Source organism: Protobothrops mucrosquamatus, unplaced genomic scaffold (assembly GCF_001527695.2).
Source record: "Protobothrops mucrosquamatus isolate PMUCROS unplaced genomic scaffold, P.Mucros_1.0 scaffold128, whole genome shotgun sequence".
Taxonomy (NCBI): Eukaryota; Metazoa; Chordata; class Lepidosauria; order Squamata; family Viperidae; genus Protobothrops; species Protobothrops mucrosquamatus.
This window is the reverse complement of record NW_015386495.1, coordinates 833917-850489: the sequence shown is the minus strand read 5'-3', so window position 1 is coordinate 850489 and position 16573 is coordinate 833917. Positions and strand designations below refer to the sequence as shown.

Here is a 16573-nt window from a genome sequence, read left to right as displayed (position 1 = left end):
GACAGAAATTCTGATCACAATTATAGTTATAAGTTGAAGACTATGGATAGTTCAGCAGCAAGTAAATCCAAGAAGAAAGTTTTGTGAAGGAAGATAAAGGTGGAGAGCAGCAGAAAAAAACCATATACACTCAGGTTTTAAAGTGGGCAGAGTTTCTACTTAGTCAGTCCAGAAATCTGAGAGTTAGGGAGTTAAAAGAATGCTAAAATGAACTTTTACTCATGGCAAATGACACATTCCATAAAGCAAAGCCAGTTGCAGTGTAGGCCTCTGGCCTAGATGGAATTTGGGAGTATCTTATTGATTTCTCTTTTTAAAAGTATCCACAAAATCTTTCCCGAAAGTTTGAGAGTGTGTTAAAGAGCTAAAAACAAAAGAATTTACAGCGAAGAAACATTTTTAACAAAACTGTTATACTAATCAGTATAAAATTCCATTTTGATTCATGCGAATGTTAGGGACTTCTGAGAGTGTTAACGATTTTTGAACTCTTTTTTAAAAAAAGGTAGCCAGTAACTCAGACCAAATTTTCTAATCCACATCAACTGGTACAGAATTACTCTGATCTTCTTTTTCTCTCATTATATAAAATACTGTGACTTCTTTATTGACTGTCTTGCATTATTTATTTATTTATTAGATTTTTGTGGGTGACATGATGGCTCAGTGGTTAAAGATGCTGACAGCCCAGGTTCAAGACCTAAGCGCTGCACAATGGATGATTGCCTGTCCTTGCTCCAGTTCCTGCCCACCTTAGTAGTTCAAAAGCATACAAACGCAAGTAGATAAATAGGTGTACCACTTTGATGGGAAGTTAACGGCATTCCCTGTGCCTTGGCATATAGTCATGCTGGCCCCATGACTACAGAAATGTCTTTGGAAAACACTGGCTCCCTCTGCTAAGAATTGGAGACGAGCATCGCCCCTTGAGTTGGACACAACTGGACAGGGGAAACCTTTACTTTTATTAGATATTTATCTTGCCTTTATTACTTTATAAGTAACTCAAAGTGATGAACATACTTGGCACTCCTTCCTCCTTTTATTTTCCCCACAACAATAACCTTGTATAGGCTGAAAGAGAGTGATTGGCTTAAAGTTATCCAACCAGTTTTTCATGCCTATGTCAAGACTAGAACTCAGCCACCTGATTTGTATGCCAGGACCTTAAGCACTATACCAAACTGGTTGTATGACAACTTCTCTGGTAAGGCCTTAGCTACCTGTGTCTCATTATTCTTTTTCCCAGTTGGCATCAGCATATTTGAGCACTGGGTTTCATTCATTTACTGCATTTTATATATGATAATACAAGAAGGATTTGAGGCAGTAATGTATCACTAATAAGAGTGGGAAGGTGATGGCACTGTGAAGAATGCGGGACATGTTAATGAGATAAATAATTATTAACTTTTAGAAAACATTTTGGCTGGGCAATTAGGTTATCACAAAACATTGGCTTTATTTGATTTCATTTCTAGAAGCTCAGTATAACATTTAGCTCTTAATAATTCCCTTGCTGTGAGACCTTCCATAGGAAGTGCAGTCCATCCATATGTTTCTTCGGTGATTAGTTCTGATTAGTTCTGAAGGTAAAAGATACATCATTGTTTATTTATTGAGCTGTGAATAGTAGCAGTCATTTGATCAATCCTAGTATATTCAGAAGGGAATGGGAATAAGATTGTTCTGGAATTATATTAAATTTACATTTCAAAGCTCATCTGATATTCCAGTACCAGTATAAAGACTGAAATTTGCTTCTTATTTGGATTTGGCAAGACTGTAGCTTTCAGCACCAAATATATACATGTGTCTGTGTGCTCATATATGTATCTATGTGTACACATACATAATTTTCATGTATACTTTTTAAAAAAATCTGGAAAGAGGATAAAAAAACTAATGAAGAAATATGCAAAACTAACCAGAGGAAAACAGACCAGAAAATTGGTCTGCAAACCATAGAAAGACACTGAGGGCTAAGCTACAAGTTATAGGTAGTGCTCAAGTTACAACCATTCATTTAGCGGCCAAAATTAAAAGGCTCTGGAAAAAGTTACTTACCACTGGTACTCACATTTACAACCAGTGCAGCATCTCTATAGTCACAGGATCAAAATTTGTTGGCATTTGACATGTATTTATGATGGTTGCAGCATCCCAGGGCCATATGATCACTATTTGTAACCTTCCCACCCAGCTTCCAACAAGCAAAATCAATCAATAGGGAAAGCCAGATTCGCTCAACAACCATGTTACTAACTTAACAACTGCAAGAGATTTGCTTAACAACCATGGCAAAAAAGTTCATAAAATTGGGTGTGACTCACTTAACAACTGCCTTATTTAACAGTGGAAATTCTGGTCCCAATTGTCATAAGTCAAGGACTACCTATAGTTTAAAATCTTGTTATTTCAAGGATAAAAGTTAGTAGTTTGTCTATCTTTTCACTCTGTTTTTTTTAACTGTAGAGCAGCCTTGCTGAACCTAGTTGTCCCCAGATGCATTTAAATTCAGATGCCACAATCCTAAGGAACCTAGCTGGGATTTGTGGAAAGAGAGAACAGCAGATCATTTATGTCTGTGGGGATGCTCAGTCATCCAGGTCATAGTTGTCTCAAAGGTGCTTTTTCAAAAGGCAACTGGACCAAAACTGATGAAGCTTCTTGGATGAGAAGCAAAACGTCATCTTCCTCCACCTGGGAAAAACAGTTCAGTTGCCTTTTGAAAAAGCATCTTTGAGACACTAGATCACTTGAATTAGAGTAGGTATAGGAAGGCGAATAGAGAACCAACATGCTGGCCAGAGCTTTTTAAGATTTGTGATGGATCACTTTTTGGTAATGAAATACAGTCCCTGTAATTTAGGAGGGCAGAGGTTAAACTTTCTTTGTTATTATCCAGCTTTGGAATGCAGACTGCTTTGTGAGTTAAATCTTATCCTCTGACTTTATAAATCATCCAGAACATTTGAACTATTTTCACCTTACGTTGTGTGTGTTTGAAACCTGTAACCCACTTTGATAATTTCACTTGGATGTAAAGGTGGGATATAAATCAAAACAATAAAGTACTTTTAATTCTTACATTAGATTATCTATCCTGTCTGTGTAGAGAAGAGACTAGGAAAGAAAATTTTCTGTTGTTTGTCTTTGCTATGCTCTCTCTGTCTTTAAGATTAATCTAAACAGTAGCAGTGGCCTAAATGTATACAGTCTACAGCAACTTCCTATGGTTTTACTTTGCAACACTGATAATAATGTCAATTTTTAATTGAATTTTACTATGAGGTTACCTACAAATTATATTATAAATAGCTTTGTAAAAGAAAAGACCTTTCAAGAGATGCCATTTTAACATATGTGTATTTTACAATTTAATTGCTCTATGAAAACAATAAAAATGTTGTTCTTTTATAATTGCTGTAAGAATTACATTGGTGCAATATGAATGGTCCCTGCCCAGTTCCATCAGTTGGCTACTAATTAGTATATCTAAACCTTAAGAAGAAACGAGAAATTCAAGAAATTCTCGTAGGTGAAATGTTGTGTTCTTGTTCTGAAATACTAAGAGTTCAAATGATGTATGTATGTCCTTCCTTAGCAACCATTCCAATTTATAATGGATCCCCCAAAGGCACTTATGACCTGATTCTAAAGTTCTGGTGGCATAGGGAGGCACTCACGCACACACACATTCACACACATACAAAGTCACATGAACATATTATATGGACACATAGCAACCGCCTTATCTTTATGCCCAGTTGCACCATTCCATGGTCACGTGACATGATTTACTATGGGTTTTCTTGCAGGAAACTGGCTTAAAAGGACAGTTTCCAACAAAAAAAACACCCATAACAATGCACTGACTGGCTTAACGGATGCAGTGTTCACTTTATGGTCATGGTATTACCTTAACCACCACCCCAAAAAAGGTTGGAAAATCAGGCTGATCACATGGGTGCCTTGACTTATGACCATCAACACTTAACGACAGAAATTCCAGGCTCTGTAAATGTTTTGTGTTTCTTCTTGTACTGTCATCCTAGCTTCTCACATTTCTATTAGATAAAGGCAAAACATTAGAAAGCATCTCCTCTAAGTGGGCATTTACTGATTGGAAAGTGTGGGCTGCCAAGGAGACTTGAGAGGGACAAAAAAAAACTCTTAGTGGCAACAACATTAATACCCTCTAAGATTTTCAAAAGTAAAGCTGAAAAGCATCACCAAAATAAATTCAAATAAAATGCTGAAGCACTTTAAGAATAAGATAGAAAGACAAAATAAACTCCCAGCTTTTCACAGCAGAAAACTACTTGAGAATTTGAACTGACAATTGCAAGACGGTTTTAGGATAAACATTACAATTCTAGCAGCAGCAGGAATCATACACATTGTAGATTATTCCAAAGGAAGGCCAAGAGTATACTGTATATCCTAAGTTTTTCTGTGCCTTGGGATGAGTTCCTCTTGGGATGCCTTTGCCAGAATAAGGAGGCACCCTTCTGATTGCCCCTTTCTGCACCAGTTCTTGTATACCTACTGTGTGCAAACTTTATCTCCTTCCCTTACAGTTCCTGGGATCAGTTGCTGGCTCAAATGCCTTCCTTGAACAGGGAGCTTCTTCCATTTATGAGAGGGTCAGTTAATATTATTGTCTGCATGCATAAATGTTGCATTATTTCAAAATGATTTAATGTACAAAGCTTTTTTGGACTACTATTTACATTTGACTCTCCTGCTGTCTCTCTCTTTCTCTTTTTTCCAGCCAATGTTTTCAGTTGCACCAAGCCTAGCCACCAACGCTTCAACAGCCTTTAACCCCTATTTGGGGCCAGTTTCTCCTGGCTTGGTCCCAGCAGAGATCTTGCCAACAGCACCAATGCTGGTTGCAGGGAATCCTGGTGTGCCAGTTCCTGCTGCTGCTGCTGCTGCAGCACAGAAGCTAATGCGGACGGACAGATTGGAGGTAGGAAATAATTTGGCTTCCAGTTATAGTTGTTTTGATCAGCCAGGTATGGCTCATTGGTTCTGTAAATGTAATCCTACTTGGGATATTTTATGGAAGAAAGTGCTATTCAGAGAAAAGCCTTTGCCCATCAGCAGTATAATAATGTGATTATAATGTACCAGCCTAATTCTTGAAAAGTAACTAATGGATTTCAAACCCCACCAATTTCCGTACTTATCAAAACATTATTATTCCTAACAAGAACAACATTAAAAGCAAATAGATCTTCATCTGCAATAAACTAGGACTAGATTCACACAACGTGCTGAATTGGTTTATTGAATTAAACCATCTTCTGTGTTTGCACAATACTTTCAATTACAAGCGAACTAAACAACCTGGCTTCAAATACGATGACTCACAAAAAATAATAGTAATAAGGTTAAAACTCAGCTCAGCATGTGATGAAGATGCCAGGTCTTTAACTTGCCCACTAGAGCAAGTTGTATTGGATATTGGAGTCCAATGCAGAGCTGAGTATGCTTAAGTCTTTGCATAGACAAAGTAGCTAGGCCAGTAGCCTAAGCAGTATACTGGGTGGCCCATATAAATTATTTTTTTCAGCTTTTTTTCTTGAGGTTTTCATGAGAGAGGAGCGTAGAAAACCTCAAAGACAAAAAACATTCTTTAAAATCAACACCCCCCCCCCAATTATATTGGTTTAAAGCTGGCAATTTTGTGACCAAATTCCATCAGACTTTTTTCAGAAGCACAGGAAGGTCATGGCTTACTCATCCTTCCATGATGTGAATCCTTTGCTTATCTTAACATTTTTGTATCTGATAAATTTATAGGCAATTAATGAACTTTATTCAAATTCTAGCCAGTTTTTTAACGCCCCACAGAGTGCATAACTGTAGTTAAATCCTTAAAATCTTATATCAAATGATGAATCATTGTGGCATATCTTTCTTTTAGAGGAAGAAAAGTATTACATGTAGTCCTTTACTAACAATCATTCCTTTAGTGACCATTCAAAGCTGCAATGGCACTGAAAAAAATGGCTTGTGACCATTTTTCACACTTACAATGGTTGCAGCATCCTGATGCTCACATAATCAAAATCCGGATACTTGGCAACTGGCCCATAGTTATGACGGCTGCAGTGTCCTGGGGTCATGTGATCAAGCAAAGTCAATGGGGAAGCAGATTTCACTTAACAACCATGTTACTAACTTAACTTCAGTGATTCGCTTAACAACTATGGCAAGAAAGGTCATAAAGTGGGCCAAAACTCATTTAACAGCTGTCTTACTTAGCAACGGAAATTTTGGTCTCAATTGTGGTCGTAAGTTGAGGAGTAGCTGTAAGGCAATTTCCCCTTCCTTCTCCAAAACAATGAAAGGGAAAGGACTCAAAATTCTGTCCCTGTTCTCTCTGATAACATCAACCACCTTTCTACACAGCAGCTGGGCAAAAAAGCATTGTTGTTTTTTAAATAATGGCTCTAGCCACCTAAAGTTTTATTGGCCCTGGTATTGATTATATGGCATCAAGCCAGGGTCAGCTTTTAGCAACTACATACATAGGTTTTCTCTAGGACAATATGTTCCCAACCTGGTATAAATGTACAAAAATCTCTAACTACATTTATCAAGATCTGTAGTTAAATTATGAAGGTTATTCAGTTTATGATATTTTAGCTGGCAAATAGCTTTATAGCATGGATGTCAAACTTGATCATGTCACGTGATGTATCGTGACTTATTGTGATGTTTTTTGCCTTTGAAGAGCTGGGGTGGGTGTGGCCTGCGCGTGACGCATCAGGCCAGCGGGCCGCCAGTTTGACACCCCTGCTTTATAGTGTTTGTTTCCTTTTTTTCCCTGATGCAATTTTTTTAATTGAAATTTTGGGGAAAGGTGGGGGGAGTTGTTCTTATTCATTATACTATATAGAAGTAGCTGAATACTGCTTTTCTCAGTGCTACTGAGCGACAATATGTTTTGCATTGGTTGATAAGGATTTTTGTACAGCTTATTTTATGTGTGGCGAGGTGTGGCTGTTGAAGTTTTAGTTTTGGTTCATGTGGGTGGGTTTCTGGGATACTTGGTTTTGCATCCTGCCGTTATACAATGAAGTCATGAGGATGTCAAGAATGTTCTCTTTTCTCTATCGCTGGTGAATTTCATCCCTAGGCATGTTTTGTTAAAGTTTTGAAGAGTGATTTCAATTTGACTTTATTTTAGAATGACCAAGATGTCATTGGCACATTTGAATTCCTATAGTTATTGATCATATTCTTTTATGCCATCTGTACATCTTAGTCATAGTCATATTCCTTTTCCAGGAATAGTTTCTCATCTGAGAGATTTTGATGGGCCTTTTCAGCATCTTATCACATTGTAGTAAAGCCAGCCCTCAGCCAATTTTCAGCTGCAGCTTGGACAATGAAGTCTTCTTTATGCTAGTCCACACTCTGTCTGATTTGTCTTTTAAACACAGACAGAAGGGAAGCATAGTGCTTAGTCATGCTGCTTATTCTTTCTACAATCCACAGAGTATTGGAAAGAAATTACATTAAAGGGGTCAGAACTCTCTAAGTCAGCTCAGTAATAACTGAAATAGAGCAGGATCTATTTTGGTGTGGAGGAATAAGTCAGCAAGGAGTTTGAAAATGAGATGGATCTAACCAGGGGCTGTAGAAAAAAAAAATGCCAGCACATCCTTACAAGAGAGGCATTCGGACAGTGGCTCGGGATGCTGTCACTTAGAGACTTCTTTGTTTAACAACAAAACTGCCAATCCCAATTATGGACACTAAATGAGGACTTCCTGTATTATTAACAGCTTGGAAAGTCTAAGAAAGCCATCACAGCTAACATGGTCTATTGGCAGAAGCCATGTGGATATTTTGTGCATCACAATTCCATTGCACTGGTGATATGAATTATGTGATATAAAGACAACAACTAAGATATCTAATTTACATCATTTGCATGATGAAGTCATGACACATAGTTATCACATATCCCCCTACACATACCCCATGTCTACAAAGGGCCATCTTGTTGCTGAATTCACATTTTGTTCTTACTTTTATTATTTAGTCAAAAGCTTTAAATGTTATGTTGTTGCTCTATGTAGCAATATCAAAACAAAGGCAGCTTCTAGTCATCCAGACTCTATCCTGAATTAAGGGATTACAGGGTTATAAAAAGGGAGTTTGTACAAGGAAGGTAAACAACAATTTTTATTTAAAAATAACAGCCATCTGAATCTAATTTTGCAAATTTACTTGCATTAGAAAGCTTTCTGCTTCTGGAAAATTCTTGTAAGACTTCTAATATAACACCCTAGTACTTGTAAATTGTAAAGGGAAATTTCTTAGTAGCATGAGAAAAACCATTATTTTATTTTGTGTCAGATATGAGAAACTATGAGTGAAACAAGTGAGAAACTAACAGAATCAATTTTTTTTACACCTTTGGATGGTGGGGGAGGGGAGAGAAACTGGGCTGTTTTATACCAGGTGGGATTATTTAACAATTGACCCAGTACAGCATTTGTTCTTGCAATATTTTCAACCCACAAGTTAACCTCCAACTCAGAACTCTTTACAATGATTCTGGCAATACGTAATTATATTAGCTAGCAAGATTCATCTTCCAGAAACTAAAAAAAAAAAATCTACTCCCTTCTTTGTCTGCCTGTGGATCAACTCCTGACACCTGCCCGGAGAAGTTCCTGCAGTTTTCTTAGCAAGAGGTTGTTTGCCATTACCTCGGCTGAGAGAGATTAGATGGACCAAGAGTCACCCAGCTGACTTTGGGCCTAAATCAGGGCTATAATCCTGGTTTCTAGCCTGGTGCTTAACCAGTATACCAAATTGGCTCTTACTCTATTTTTTAGAATCTACATAATTCTATCTACATAAATTTAAGAAAGAGTATTATCAATCCTTTCTGATAATTACTAATTCCTCCCCATTGACCAGAAAAGCAGAATAGATGTGGCTCCAATACTATAATACATAAGTATATAGGAAGTATATTTTGTGCAGCCAGCAAGTTCTATACTGGAGTAGCTTCCTTTTTAAGGCATTTGGGTTGTTTTTCTTTACCCCTTTTTCTTTGAGAACTAGATCTGCAAAACAGGTCAACTGAATGACTTTTGGTGTTCCCATGAAATAACTTACTGAGTGGAGTTAGTTTAATATTTTATATAACTGAACCTGCTTGGATAAAATTTCACTGTCCCAGTTAAACATGCTAATTTCCTTGGTAATGATTCCTACTGATTTTTCATTCCTATATAGACCAGGAATGTAAGTTACTTTTCATCAGATTCTGGTTGATTTGGGAAGGAAGAGGCTCAACTTAGTGGTAACATAATTATTGTCTTGGGCAAACATCTGATTTGCTATAGTCGCTTTTGCTGGTCAGAGGAACTAACTGGAAGTGAATTAGATAGTGTACAGTTAGTCCTTGACTTCAGATCATTTGTTCAGCAACCGTTTGAAGTTATGGTGACACTGAATTAAGGGACAGCTAGTCCCCAAAGTGTATTTATTTATTTATTTATTAAACAAATTTATATAGCCTCACATACAGTGACCCTGGTTCGTGTACAACATTAAAAGTCCACAGTTAAAAATCCACAATAATCCACAACCCACCCCAGCCCCTACCCCATGGCAACAAAAGAATCAAAAGACAACTTGTTCATCTGTGAATGGGATCCCCAGACCATCTAACAAAACCACGTCTTCAAGGCTTTGCGGAAAACTAACAAGGTGGGAGCTAATGTTTCTCTGGGGAAAATATTATTCAAAGGGAGGGAGCCCCCATAGAGAAGGCCCTTTTCCTAGGTCCCACCAGCTGTACTTCCTTGATAGCTGGGACACACAACATGTCCTGCCTTCCTTCTCTGTTGGACTGGGTAGATGTAATTGGGGAGAGGTGGCCCATCAAATACAAGGTATGGTCATTGCAGTATCTCTGCAATCACAGGATCAAAATTACAGGTGGGACTTGGCTAAGGCAGCGGAGGTTTCCTGGGGCACTATGGCTTTGCGTCACACTGTGTGAGTGACTGGGAGTTTGCGCTGAACTGCAACTCAGGGCCATCTCATAGCTCCAGAGTTGTCACATGCGAAGAAGCCCCTGAGCCACTACATAGCAAGCATCATCAGAGCTGCGTAATTCAGGGCCGCTTGACACCCCACAAGTCATGGTGCAGGGCAGACAAAAAGGATGGACAGGAGGTAGGGGGAAACTGTTGAAGAGAAGCAGCCCCTTACCAAAGCTTGGAATAGCTTGGATCAGAGTGGATCTTTTGCTAACAACCAATGGAATTCATTTAGTAATACTAGCGGGGAAGATGTCAGGTACAAATAACCAGGAACATTTTTAAATTCAAAGCCAAGAAGAGTTTGTTATTGCTATTTCTAATATAAAAATCTAGTCAGGTAATGGTCAAAGCTAAATTGGCACTAGATAAGGGTCAACGGAATTCACAGGGGACTGAACTTGGGTCTCTGTGACAACACATTGATTCCAAACTGATGATACATCTAACCCTGCCTTCCAGCTCAGCTTGCACTTCTACAGAATTCCAGAATTACCCCTCGTAAGTGAAGCAATCATATGACATGCTTTATGACCACATCACTTAGCCTCAGAAATTCTGGTCTCAATTACTATCATAATTCAAGGACTATCTGTATATCGACATCAGTACTTAGAGAAAATAATATTCCAACAATTATGGAATACTGAATTGTTTTGTAAGACTTTGGCCATAATGAATCAGTCTTCCTGTTCGGACATAGACACCCAGGTTGAGGACAGATTCAGAGGGCAGGTTCAGGGAAAGAACAATGATTTGTAAATATTTTGTCCAGGGTTGACATTTGCAGGCAGCACTGGAGGAGCTGTAACTGTAAGCTGGGCCTGTGGAGTGTCTGCAATATTGATTAGTAATTGGAAAAAAGCACAGCAAGGATAATGGAAACAGAGAGGAATGACTGAAAGTGCTTTTCTTTTTCAGGGCTAATTGGGCCATTTTCGATCTGCTATTATTTGTTTTGCTGAGTCCAGGAGACTTTTCTCCAGAATGGGATTCCTGCTTTGCTGTGTGTTAAGTAGGGAAATGGAACACAGTCGTTCTGCTGTCATTTTCACAGCTCTCAAAGGAACAGTCCTGCCAACCAACCAGTGAACCAAGGTTTTTTTTTCCTTCTAGGCAGACATGCCAAACACAAGGCCTGGGGGCCAGATGCGGCCCGCGAAGTGGTTTCATGTGGCCCGCGAAGCCATCCTGGAAACAGTGAGGGAACAGCCCCCGCTGCCTTGGCCCTGGCCCAGGCCGGCCGGGAGCCAATGTACAATTTTGTGGTGGCCATCTATGCTGAAACACATTCAGTCTTAGCTCCACAAGGCTGTCTGGAAACAGCCAGGAACCAGCCTGCTGTGTCGGCCCCGCCCCCTGGGTGCATGCTGGGGAGGTGTCACCCTTTGTGAGGAATGAAGAAATGGACCATGCCTTGGCGCTTGCCCCGGTCCCACCCCCTTCTGCCAGAGACCCTCAGATCTGTCCCACTCCTGCCCAGGCCCTCACAGGCACCCTTGACGCGAACGATGTAGAGCTGGCCATGCCCACCCAGTAGGCCACACCCACTCCTTCCACCCACTCAGTAGGCTGCACCCACCCTGGCCGCACACACCCACCCCCCCAAGGGCAACCACAATGCTGATGCGGCCCTCAAGAAATTGAGTTTGACACCCCTGTTCTAGGGCATTAGTTGCAACTTTTTTGGAAGATAACTTTTTTTAGACAGGCAGTCCCCATTCTTCAGAACAATTATTATGATAATGAATCAGGTCTGCCTGTTCAACCATCATAACATCTTTCCCACTATAAATAGGCAGCAGCTATTTGTGTGGGACATGATCAGCCTCTCCCCTCCAACTACAGACATCTTATTGCTAACATTTACATAGTGGTCTTAAATTTGCCAATTTCTTTTCTATTCACAACCATCCTGTTAAGTAAATTATTATTATTCTGATCACATTGGTGAGAAATGTCAAAATAATTTTATTTTCATCAACACATTGAATTCTACCCTGAGATGTAGTTATGCAGTACATTATTCATTCCTGTTCAAGAATATTTCCATTTAAATTTCCTAAATGCCTTAGACAGTAGCATCATCAAGCCAGTCACGGCTAATCCCAGAAACTAAGCAACATGAGGCGACGGAGGTGGGGGAGGGGATAAATTTGGGAATACCCGAAATGAAAGGTGAATTGGGAAGTTGAGAAATATCCTGGAAAAGGCAATTGGTCACAACTGTAACCTTTACCCAATAATAGCTGGGCTTGAGGATGTCTTTACCTTTAAAAAAAATGACTTCACTTAAGACCTCAGTCTGCATTCTGAATGGATTCAGATGGATTTTCAGAATTCCAAGATAAAACTATCTTACTCTGATATTATTATAATACCATCTAGCCTGGTATTATTAGAATTGGCTGGTATAATAGACATAGTGCAACAAGCAATGGAATGTTTTAATTACAGTTGAATAAGCTGGTTTTTTCTATTTCATATAAATGCTAATTATAATTTCTAAGCTTAGTTTCCAAACCACTAGAACTGAATTCACATGATACACTAAATTCAAGTCAAACAAATCACTTAGCACAACGTGTGAGATCAGACATTGTCTTGTTGTGGAACTTTCAAGGTTCTGACATACAGAGACAGAGATAAATAAAGTAGAACCCCAAGGCTTGCAAATTCCTCAAAAGTGAAACCAAGTCTGGAGACACGCGAAACAATTCCCCAATACAAAGTTAAAAAATCCCACCCATAGAACTATGCAAGCAATTACGTTCTCCAATACATATTCTCGATCGGCTTTTTACGCAACGCCAAGCCTGCAGTCCCGAGAGCAGCCGATGACCTTGGGACAAAATATTTTGACTAGTGAAGCACCTGGGCAACCCCCCTCCCTCTGTTCTGTGTGGCAACCGAAAATGAGTAGGAAAAATGGCTTCAGCCATGCTCATTTGTAGAGTTGACAGGACTATATAACTCTATCTTTAGAGTGTTCTGAGGATACCAGTTCTAGAAAGCTGATTGATATAACTGAATTGTGGTCTCTATTAGTAGTATGAATTCTGTGCAACTTCACACTGTTTGTCTTTTAAATAAGCAATGAGATAACCTTATAGCTCCACAAATCAGTCCAGGTAAGTAGCTTTAAAATAGTTAAGATCAGATACCATGTTGGAGAACAGTGACATAAAGTGCATTTTTAGCGTTTATTTAATATTCTCTAAAGTTCTGGATATCCCACAGAGTGAGAGATACTATTTCCTTCCTTCCTTCCTTCCTTCCTTCCTTCCTTCCTTCCTTCCTTCCTTCCTTCCTTCTTTCCTTCCTTCCTTCCTTCCTCCCTCCCTCCCTCCCTCCCTCCCTCCCTTCCTTTTTTCTTCTATCTATCTTTCTTTCTTTCTTTTACATTATAGTATCGAGAATGGGTTGAAGTTGTATACACTTTTATTAAAGTTAAACAGTGCATGGATAAGAAACCATTTGAGAACTATATGAACAAACAGGGATTTAACTGAAATAAATAAAGCAACTAGAGAAAACTATTTCTGAAGTTGTCCAGCTAAAGAAACTATTTATCCTTGTAAACAAAACAAAGACTTTATCAATTATAACATATTCATAGTACCCTCAGACTTTTTTTTTAAACAAATTTTATTGGTTTTTTAAATTCTTAAGGCAACATATTCAGGACACACCGTGGTGCTGGGGTAATCAAACATCTTTAAACAAGACATATATACATAATATAATCAATACATCAAATATTCCCTCTCTTTTTCCCTCAAATAGCATAGTATATTTGGAATATCCAATTCTAGCTTAAATTTATTCAACCTGAACCTGTTTTCAAGCTTCATCAATTTCTAGCATAATCAAATTAACTTTAAATAAAAACATTTTCAATTCAAATATCCCTCCCACATATATTCTACTTTCTTAATTTTATCAAAATCTTATTTATTTCTTCTTCCATTAATCTCCCTTATTTAGAGTAAAATATTAATCTATCCTGTACCTATCAAATCTATCAATTAATCTAACTCTTCAAGTTAAGAAAAATAATATCATACCTAAAATCATATCATTTCATTAAACAAAATTCAAATCTCCAATTAAATATCATGACTAATAACATCCATATCATCAGAAAATCATATCATCTTATTACATTTCAATTAACTATTAGTTCACTTCAAATCTGAGACATCTCTTCAATTTTTGTCATTCCATTACATCATAATTTTCATAGAAATAAACCTAACATTCTAAAAAGAACATTCCTAGTATTCTAATTTGTATTTAATCCCTTATATAGAAAGATATCTCATTTTTAAACAAAAATATTAATCTATCCTAAACACTTCTAAATATATGTATTTATCAAACTATTCTATAGATATCTAATCCTTCACTTGATCAATCTCTTTAAGTTAACAAATTAATATCAAACCTTACATCCTACCTCCTACCTCAGATGTCAACATCACCCCTTGGATCCAAACACAAGTTAACAACCCAGAATTGACATGAATCTAAGAAAATTTTGGCCATCTACAGTCTGTCCATTTTCTTGTTATATAGAAAACTAAGGTTAGCCTTCCTGAGAAATTGATTGGTCTGGCCTAACCAATGGGACTAACATCAGGTTTGCAAGTCTGATTGTGTTTTACTTCCTTCTCCTTATAGTTGAATTCAGTGAATTGTGCCCAAGTATTATCTGGTAGTTTTGGATTTGGAAAATCCATCATCCTGGCAAGAGAGCTTATGCATCTCTGTGAAGGTCATCTTCCTGACTTTAGAGACACAGAACCCCTCACACATGGTCAGATACCTTCTGTATTCAGCAATCAATGTAAATTTTAGACTGATAATTATCGGTGGACACACTGCATTTCACTGTGCTGCCTGGAAGGCAATCTCGGGAGAATCTGCCATCTCAGACAATTTTCAATAAGCCCTATTTCATAAATCTCACACTGGATGTGAAATCAGTATGTCATTTTCTATTCCCCCCCCCCCTTCCTTTCAATCAGATCTGATTTTTGGAGACTGCCTAGATAAGTCCTTGCAATTTCTTTGGTGAAGTTTTTCAGAAATTTTTGCCGGTTTAACTGCTACACCAAACTGGCTGTCTTTCTTATCAATGCATATTATAATAGATTTAGAACATAGGCTGCAGATTGCTCCCTCTTAAGGCCTAATTAGAACCACTTTGGTGTAGTGATTTGGTGTAATGGGAGACTCTGAGTTCTAATCCAGATTTAGGCATAAATCTAGCTGGATGACCTTGGGCCTATCCAGTTACTTTCTCTGAGCCCTAGGAGGGTAGCAAAGGCAAACCACTTCTGAAAAACCTTGTCAAGAAAGCTATAGGGACCGACCATGCAGTTTCTAAAAATTGGGTGCAATTGAATTCAGAATGAAAGAAAAAGACGTAATTGCCTTGGGCATACAGATTGAAGGAAACCTTTTTATGCCTCTCATTGACGCTTGCTTACCTTTCATTTAGTATGATTCACAATAAAGTCTGAAATAATTGCAAGAGAGTGATATTCACATTACATTATTTTCTTTGGTTCACTTTCAAATATTCATCATAGCCCTTTCTGCATGTTAAATTACAGTTTTAATTGTAATAATGAAAAAACCTATTGTTGGGAAAAACGCTATGAATTTAAATGTATTTTAGAAGGAAAGTGAAGAACAAGATTTTAAAAAAATTACATATACTTGTGCCCCCTCATGTGTCGAAATTGTGAACAGCAGAGATAATAAATGCAGCTGGTGTCTTGTGTAGCTAATAGAGCTCAGAAAATGCTGTGTCAAAATCTACACTGCAATTTCTTAGAAGGGTTGCTTTATTTTTTAAAAGATATATCTGTTTTCTACCTTATTTTCACTATGCATAGAAATTCTTTGGAATTTCTCTTGGAGATGTTTTTGAACATATTATTTAAAGTGGTAGAAGGACCATTCCTATTGTTATATTCTGCTTTACAGATTTCCCCAACAGCCTGAAGCTTCATGATATGTTAATTGAACTCTGGGACTACTGGAGAGATGGCTGTATATTAAAGGATACACTACCCAAAAGTATTTGAGATGTTGGATTAGGAATAGGAAAACCTAAGAGTCCATTCTTAGCCATGACCACTTAATTATTGTTTCTCTGCCGAATCTACTTCATAGGGTTGCCATTGCCATTGAGAGACCAAAGTGAAGTAAAGCTATGTAAGGACTTTGGGGAAAGATGGGGATAAATCTAGCAAACAAATAACTCAATAAATAAATAGATAGATAAATAAATAGAAAGAGATTCAGTTTTGTCTAGTGGTTGAAGGACCAGGCTAGAAACTAGGAGACCATGAGTTCTAATCCAGCCATGTATTAGCGATGAAAGCTAGCCGGATGACATTGGCCCAATCAATCTCTCTTAACCCAGTTCACCTCACAGGGTTATTGTTGTTAGGAAAATAGGAGGAAGAAGG

At 38.0% G+C, this 16573-nt stretch overlaps 1 protein-coding gene across 5 annotated transcripts in view; it reads left to right on the top strand.

The window, feature by feature from the left end:
- The window catches only part of MBNL1 (muscleblind like splicing regulator 1), a 45412-nt gene that overhangs the window by 10312 nt on the left and 18527 nt on the right, over positions 1-16573 (top strand). For 4 of the 5 annotated variants that reach the window (XM_029283544.1, XM_029283543.1, XM_029283542.1 and 1 more), the window contains exons 3-4: positions 4584-4649; positions 4778-4978. In XM_029283544.1, coding sequence (XP_029139377.1) covers positions 4584-4649; positions 4778-4978 — 267 coding nt within the window. The remainder of the gene's footprint in view (positions 1-4583; positions 4650-4777; positions 4979-16573) is intronic. The other variant, XM_029283546.1, reaches the window with a different exon arrangement.